This window comes from Gekko japonicus, unplaced genomic scaffold, assembly GCF_001447785.1.
Source record: "Gekko japonicus isolate JY-2015 unplaced genomic scaffold, Gekko_japonicus_V1.1 scaffold99, whole genome shotgun sequence".
Lineage (NCBI taxonomy): Eukaryota > Metazoa > Chordata > Lepidosauria > Squamata > Gekkonidae > Gekko > Gekko japonicus.
Window position 1 is genome coordinate 435,633 of NW_015165833.1, and position 8,064 is coordinate 443,696.

Genomic DNA, 8,064 nt, shown 5'->3' on the forward strand with positions numbered 1-8,064 from the left:
CGGGAGGGGGCTGGGCTGGGCCGGGCCGGGCCGGCCCGCGGCGGTTGGGCCTCGTCCTCAAGGGAGGGAGGCGGGGCAAGGCAAGGGAAGGCACTGGGCGGCCTGCTCCTGCCCGGCCACTGAGGCTCCCTCTCCTCCCTTCCCGCCCGGCAGGAGACGCTGGCCAACCTGGAGCGGCAGATCTACGCCTTCGAGGGCAGCTACCTGGAGGACACGCAGATGTACGGCAACATCATCCGCGGCTGGGACCGCTACCTCACCAACCAGAAGTGAGCGCCGACCACGGGGCGCGGGATGGGCTGGCGGGGAAGGAGGGGAGCCCTGGTAGGGTTGCCAAGGCGGAGTTGGGAAAATCCTGGAGGTTTGGGCTGGAAGCTGGAGAAGGGGAGGGAGCTCCGGAGGGATGTTATGCTGTAGTGCCCATCCTCCAAAGAACTGATCTCTGTCATCTGGAGATCAGTCGTAATTCCAGAAGATCTCCAGGACCCACCTGGAGACTGGCAACCCTTTTCCCCCTCCCCTGGACTACCCTGCCCAGTTCAACATCCAAAGGACCTGTAGCCACACTCAGGTGCTGGTTCTCCGTTTGGGGGGCTGCTGGGCACTTTCCTCCCCCAGGAAGATTTCCGGGGCCCTTGCCACCATGGAAGGTGGTGTGAGGGCTTCCTTCTATGTCTCTATCCTTCCTTCACAGCACTTATTCTCTGTCTAGGAACTCCAACAGCAAGAATGATCGACGGAACAGAAAGTTCAAAGAAGCTGAGCGCCTCTTCAGCAAGTCCTCAGTCACCTCGGCCGCTGTGAGTCCCTTCTGTCTGCATTCCCTTGGCTTGTGGGAGGCGGGTATAAGACATGTTCCATGCGGTGTCACACCAAAGCCTGGCATTGCTGCTTCTGAGCATTGCCCACACAAGGTTGTCAGCGTCAAAGAAAGTAGCAGGCGGCCCACCAGCTTCTCCATCACCCTCCTAGGACTTATCTAGCAGAGGCAGGTTCTGTGGTACTGGCAGGAAGGAGCCATTGCACTTGCCTGTCTGCTTTCTTGAATGTTTGGGGGGCCGAGTGAGAATTCTGCAGTCTGTCTCCCATGTTCACAGGCAGCAAACCTCTGAAACCCAGTGCTCGGAGGCAGCCTTGTCCTTTGTGCCCTTGTGAGTTTTTTTGGTCCTCCACGGTAACTGGCTGACCACTGTAGGAACAGGGATTATGGATTAGATGGATCTCTGGTCTGATCCAGCAGGCCTGTTCTCATGTCTAGTCATGGGAAGTTCCACCCATCTATACCACATGCTTTTGAACCACCACTGCCTGTTGCCTTACTTTACATTGTATTGTCATTTCTCCATGACCAGTTGCTTCGTGCATTAGTTGGCTAAACAATATATATTGTGCCTGTGCAGAACAACAACGTTTATAGATGTCCCCGTCCCCCACTGATTCTCCTCTGGGGATGTGATGGATCTAACCAAGATTCTCAGGATCCTGGGTTTTGTGCCAGGAAGCAATTGCTACGCTTGTGTAATGTGGTTAAGGTTGTGGGTTTTTTTGTTATATGCTGTTTTTTCAGATGTTGCTGAAAATTAACAAAGCAAGGCAAATACCAACATAATCGTAAAAGTCACCATGAAATCCAACAGCAGTTAAAACCAGCAAAAAGCCCCAAACCATTGCAACTAAAACAAGTGAAGAGCATTTCGGGGGCCAGGGGAGAGTTCCAAAGCTTGTGGGCAGCACCTGTTTGCTTTCGCACAAATCTCTGGTTGGTGTAGCTGAGACAGGGCAGGTTACCACCAGGTGGGGCTCTCAGCTGATCTCTGAGCGAGGGCAGCAATTTATGAGGCCCAAGCCATTAAGGATATTAACAATCACATGAAGTTGCCCTATACTGAATCAGACCCTTGGTCCATCAGAGTCAGTACTGTCTACTCAGACAGGCAGCAGTTCTCCAGGGTCTCAGGCAGAGGTCTTTCATGTCACCTACTACCTGATCCTTTAAAGTGGAGATGCCAGGGACTGAACGTGGGACCTTCTGCAAGCAGAACAGATGCCATGTCCCCTTTCCTAATCTAGCGTTGAAACCTACCAGAAACCTGTGTAGTTGGCATAGAATTGACTTAATATATTAATTGCAGCAAGCCCCAGTTAACATTCTGGCTACTGTGTTCGAGTTTAGATAGAGTTTCTGGATGGTCTTCCAAGGGAACTTCATACTTAGGTTCCTTTGGGAGTGCTTGGAGAATTGAGCTGAGTCCATCCAGAGGTCTCAGTTCTGCTCATGCTGGTTTTTTTCTGGTTTTCTAGGCAGTCAGCGCACTAGCAGGAGTTCAAGACCAGCTCATTGAAAAACGTAAGTTGGGTTCAGCCCTCCACCACCACAAGCCAGTCACGCTGCTGGCGGGATTCTTTCCCACAATGTATGCTTCCGAGCTTTCAAAGAGTAGAGTCAGAATTCCCGCAGATGTGTGCGGTGGCAGTGAAACGCAGCTGGCACACTCTCCAAAGCCAGCATCTCCTGTGCCAAGGAGAGAGCTTGGCCTCACATTGTCCAGTGCTCTCCATGTTTACTCTACTTACTCTACTGGGAATTTTAGAAAGGTTATAAATATACTTGACCCTAACCAATGACTTGCCCTTGCCTGGATAGCCCAGGCTAGCCCAATCCCGTCAAATCTCAGAAACTAAACAGGGTCAGCACTGGCTAGCATTTGGTTGGGCGACCACCAAGGACTACCAGGATTGCAACACGAAGGGAGGCAATGCAAACCACCTCTGAACATCTCTTGCTGTGAAAACCCTGTGGGGTTGCCATGTCAGCTGTGACTTGGCAGCAAAAAACAACAACAATCACTGACTTAAATGTGAGCTGGAAATGCACAGTGTGCTTTGCTTGGCACTAGGAGTGGCCAGTGGGGCTGCTCTGATTTAAGAGGGCTTGAGGAAAGCTGCTGTTTCCTGAGCAGCACTTGTCTGTCTTTGTCCCATTCCAGGAGAGCCTGGGAGTGGGACCGAGAGTGACACTTCCCCAGATTTCCACAACCAGGAAAACGAGCCAAGTCAGGAGGAAGCGGAAGAGCTGGATGGCTCCGTTCAAGGCGTCAAGCCTCAGAAAGCCGCTTCTTCCACCTCCTCAGGCAGCCACCACAGTAGCCACAAAAAACGGAAGAACAAAAACCGACACAGGTGAGCTGGTGGGGCAGGTGCGGAGTGGAAGGAGTTAGGGCAGGAGTCCTGGGGAAGGACCCTTAATTAAATGGCAGCTGACAGGAAATGTGTTTGGTTCTTCACCATTCATATAAAGGAGACTCTCTCTAGAATAGCGGGGTGAGAGGCATGGAACTCCTCACATCAGGAAGCAAACTTGCCCTTGACCCAGACAGAGACATAAATGGGAAGAAGGTATTTTTTTTTAAAGGCAGGGTGGTCTTCATGCCAGTAATGTTGGGAGGTGCACAGAAAATTGCAGAAAAATGCAGGCCTGCTTTGGTGTAGTGTCTGAGTCTTAACTGTTTCTATGATCCTGGCAGCCGAAACAAACCTGTTCACCATCCCACAAGCCCAGGTTGTGCCTGGTGCTTTCAGCTGGGCACTACGACCTGGTGCCCAGTAGGTGAGCGGTGGTGCCTTCTGTTCTCAGTCTCCACAGTGACGAAGGGTGGGCCGTTCTGAATTGGGCTCAAGCTTGCTTGTTTGCCGCCAAACTACTGATTCAAAGGAGTCATCTTTGAGGAGTAAGCCCAGGGTCTTTTTTCTCTTCAGCAGTTGCAGAGCCTTGAAGTCAAGATCTGGCACCCTGCATGCAAATTTGGGTTGTAGTTTTTGTGGGATGGCTCCCACCTCTCCTCCCCTCTCTTCCTTGTGGCTCTTGCTGTGTTTGACTTTCTTGTCTCGGTTTTCCCTGCCAAATGACCCATGCGCTTCCTTAACCATTTTCAAATTCACACGTGGCCAGAGTGATCCATCGCTCTCTCTAGGGGCGTGTGGCTTTAAAAGTACCCTTGGGTGGTACCCCTGCTTCCTGTATTCCACCTGCTGTTCCTGCAGTTAAGTCTTTTCGAATACACCACACCCACAAGCTCAAAAAAGTTGGGGACTCCCGCTCTATCCCCTGAACGACACGTGATCCCGTCAGAGAAGTGGGAGATCCTCTCCTTTCTCATGTTGTTTCAGTGGTCCAGCCGCAGATTTCTCCCCCCCCCCCCCCCCCCCCCGCGTGCTCCAGGGTGTCAGACAGAGAGGGGCTCTTCAGGCTGGCAATGGGGATGAGAGATTCTGGGGGTCGGATTGTGTAGCACCTTGTCCCTGGCTGTCTTTATTTTGGAATAATTTTGCTAGGGTGGCTAATCAACTAATGGATTTAATTCCTTAGTCAATTAATTTCTGTTGCTTTCTTCCTTTCAAATGCTGCCACTCAGTCCGTCTGGCATGTTTGATTATGACTTTGAGTAAGTTTGACTCGACTTTGCTTTTTGTGCTGTGTTAGTGTGCAGACCCTCCCACTCCCCCCCCCCAACTCCTCCCTCCTCAAAACGATTCTAACCCATAGTTTATCTGTTTAATTGTAGGTATGTATATTAGATTAGGCTGGCACTTAAAAAAAAAAAGACAAAAGCATTGATGGAGGTAATACTTTATTTAATAACTTGGGCAAAAAAAATCCAGTCGGCTTCACTCTTCTGCTTCTTTATGTCGTTTTAAAAAGCAGATAAACTTCTCTTGAGGTTTTTTTACTTAAAAAACTGACATTTTTTTCCTGCTTTGCTTTCTAAAGTTGATTAGCTGTGCAGGCGTGGTGATTCCCCCCCCCCCCAATACAAAGCATTCCAGGGCCCCTCTTGGGTGACTGCAAGTGTATCCAAATCCTCTTTAATTTTGACACTCAATAAATGATCTGTCTTCTCTTCAGAGCGTTATTGTTAACATGCTAACCTAGTGCATGCCTTGATTCTCTTTGCCTGATTGTGTCTGTATGGGTGGAAATTTGCCTTTCTGTGCTGGGCCGGGGTGGGGGATTCTGCTTTGGCCTGGCTGTGTTGGTGAGTGGGGATGAGCTGACCACCTGCCCTGTGCAGCCACTGGGGCTTTGCACCGTCTGGGACCCCAGTCAGGGCTGACCGCTGTTCTCTTTTTCCATCTCCTTGCAGGATTGATCTCAAGTTGAACAAGAAGCCCCGTGCTGTAAGTATCCGCCTGGATATTTTGAATATTTGGTGCTCTCCTCCTTCAACCTCTGATCCTTTTCTCGGGCTTTCTAGCCAGGCTCTAGCACCAGAACCAATCCCTCTTGTTTCCTTGGCTGCAAACTGATGGGTTGGGGACTAATTGCATCTTCTGTTTGGTTTCCTTAATGGAAAAATACTGTTCTTTGCCCTTGAATATTTCCTTTCAGCAGGTTTGGAGGGGCAGCATCATTATTTATGTATTTATTGTATTTACTTCATTTATACCTGCCTTTCTCCCTAACGGGGTCCCACAGCAACTCACATCATTGTCCCCCATTTTATCTTCACAACAACACTGTGAAGTAGGATCGGCTGAGACCCACTGAGCTTCCATGGCTGAGTGTGGATTCGAGCCTGGGTCTCCCGGATCCTAGTCTGACGCTCTCCCTCCCTGCCTTCCCCAATATCTTGTTGGAATGGGGACTCGCATGTGGGTCTCCCAGATCCTAGTGCTCTGACCCCTACACGACATTGCCTTTCATTGAAAGGTTAAAGTTTGGGCTATATTTCCCAAGCACTAGTTCTGTTACTGCTGTGCTGAACTTCCCTTTCCTTATCACCCCCTTAGATTGGTGGGTGGGAGGATCAAGTTAGCTCTCTGCCTAAGCCTCTGCATTGATCACCTGCCTTCTCTCCTCACCACAGGACTACTAGGCTCCTCCGCAGTGAAACTTCCGGGATTGGTCCCTCTCCCCCACCGTAGTCCAGGCCAAGAGACTGAATAAGCACAATGCCAGCTCCCTCCTAGACCTGTGTACCTACTCTTGCTTGTAGCCCAGACCTGGTGGTGACAATCCCTGGCTTCCTGGTACGTCTCGCTTCTTTGCTGATTGGAAATCGAAGCCCTCTTCTCATTGGCCACACTTACCATTTCATCACGTGTGTAAAAGAACCCTTGGGAGATGCTCCTGTCGATGTTTCCTCGTGCCACTGCCGCCTCTTGATTGAGTGATTGATATTTTTTTTTGGTCTCATGTATGTTGGATGGTCGTTGGTTGTCTTTTTAAAATAAATCTTGGTATTTAATTTTCCATTTTTTAAAACAATAAATTGATCCAGATGTTACAGGCCAACAAGAGAATCAGCCACAGGGTGAGCTACTTTAAACAAAGAATGGTGCCTTTGTTTAATTCTCCTGGTGTGTCTGCTTCAAACTGGAGAGAATGGGGTGGGGGTGGGGGACAACACTTGGGCTGAGCCTGTCTGTAGTCCACTTGCCTGCTTTTTTGGGGAAATAAAACACTAAAACACACCTGTCTCCTCTGAGCTGGAGGTGAATCTTCTCCCTGTGACAACCAGGTCTAGAAATGGGCATGTTAGTGAGGCTGGCTGAAGCAGCAAAGGCTCCCCTGTGGGATAACACTTGCAGAGTGTCAGCTTGGAAGAGGGGGAACAGTCCGGATCTCTATGCATGTGCAGAGTGCCCCAGGGGGAGAGCCTTTGCCTCACCTTCGTCCTGCTGAGATCAACTCTATGTTCTGAACACAGCTCCTCTACAAGCCACTGAAGGTTCCAGAAGTTGCTCCACCCATCTGACCAGGCTGACTGCATTCTGCCATCCCATCCTTCAACATGAAAATGGCTTAGTGAGCACTTGAAGCTGCCTTATACTGAATCAGATCCTTAGTCCATCAAGGTCCGTGTTGTCAGACTGGCCATAGCTCTCCAGGGTCTCGAGCAGAGGTCTTTCACATCACTTGCTGCCTGGTCCTTTTAACTGGAGGCTGGGGATTGAACCTGGAACTTTCTGCATGCCAAACAGATGTTCTACCACTCAATAAAACAGAGCTCTCATACTGAATCAGGCCCTTGGTCCATCAAGATCTATATTGTCTACTCAAGCTGGCAGTGGCTTTCTTGGGTCTCAGGCAAAGGTCTTTCACATCACCTGCTATCTGATCCTTTTAACTGGAGATGCCAGGGATTGAACCTGGGACCTTCTGCATGCAAAGCAGATGTTCTACCACTGAACTACAGTTCCCCCCACCCATAGCAGCCAGTATCTTCTTCAATTTCAAAGGACAGCTGAGAACTCTGGTGGCACAAGCAAGCCTTATGTAATGGGCTGTAAAAAATGAAACGGGGAAAAGACGTTAACCATTAATAGATTGGAAATTCTGGAATGGACCCTGTGCAGTAGAGCTGGGTTATATGTGAAGGGGGGCCAGATTGGTTCAGGCACCTTTGGCACCAGAGAGACCTTTACTGTGGGTTCACAGCATTGGGGCTCCTCTAGGTAAGGTTTCACTCACCTTCAGGGTGACGGTTCCTATTGGGCAAAGAACCTGTGTGTCTCCCTGGAGTCAGCAGGCACCTCCCTGCGGACAGAATTGACTGGCATAGGGTAGAGATGGGGTGCAGTTTTCGGAAGGAATGAGAGAAGACAAGTAGGGGGCCTGCAAAACTCATGGGGTGGATCTCAACCACCCCCATCATCCTCTTGTGTGACAACGGTGGTGGTATCTGGGAGTTGCCACATGCCTGGAACGGTTCCCAGGCTCCGCCATGGCTAAGGCTGCCAGCAGTTCCCAGCCACTGCTGCTGCAGCTGGGCCAGCTGGCAGCTCAGCGGCTCTGCTGCTGCTGCAGTCACCACCACCACTGCAGCGGCAACCACCTGGGCCCCTCTCCAGTTGCTCCATGGTAAGTGAGGGGGAATTTAAACCTCCCAGTGTTTGTTTGTTTGTTTTACTTTTCATATTTTTCTGCAAACCTAGGGAGTCACCCAAGTTTGCAGAAAAGCCTGATTGGGGTAAGTGTGCCCCCTATCTGTGGGTTTAGGTATCCACAGATAGGGGCACACTTGGAAATTAGATATATAGATAGCCATCCAAGTCCCTGTCTGC

At 50.2% G+C, this 8,064-nt stretch overlaps 1 protein-coding gene and 1 non-coding gene across 2 annotated transcripts in view; one reads left to right on the plus strand and one right to left on the minus strand.

Moving 5' to 3' along the window:
• The window catches only part of MEAF6 (MYST/Esa1-associated factor 6), a 7,896-nt gene extending 1,646 nt beyond the window's left edge, over nucleotides 1-6,250 (plus strand). The window contains exons 2-8 of the mRNA XM_015410878.1: nucleotides 125-269; nucleotides 713-800; nucleotides 2,302-2,347; nucleotides 2,988-3,180; nucleotides 4,413-4,442; nucleotides 5,142-5,175; nucleotides 5,865-6,250. Coding sequence (XP_015266364.1) covers nucleotides 125-269; nucleotides 713-800; nucleotides 2,302-2,347; nucleotides 2,988-3,180; nucleotides 4,413-4,442; nucleotides 5,142-5,175; nucleotides 5,865-5,873 — 545 coding nt within the window. The 3' untranslated portion in view covers nucleotides 5,874-6,250. The remainder of the gene's footprint in view (nucleotides 1-124; nucleotides 270-712; nucleotides 801-2,301; nucleotides 2,348-2,987; nucleotides 3,181-4,412; nucleotides 4,443-5,141; nucleotides 5,176-5,864) is intronic.
• An 878-nt stretch (nucleotides 6,251-7,128) lies between these two features.
• On the minus strand, nucleotides 7,129-7,200 carry TRNAA-UGC. The gene has a single exon. It is a non-coding gene; the product is annotated as a tRNA-Ala (tRNA).
• Between the last annotated feature and the right edge of the window lie 864 nt (nucleotides 7,201-8,064).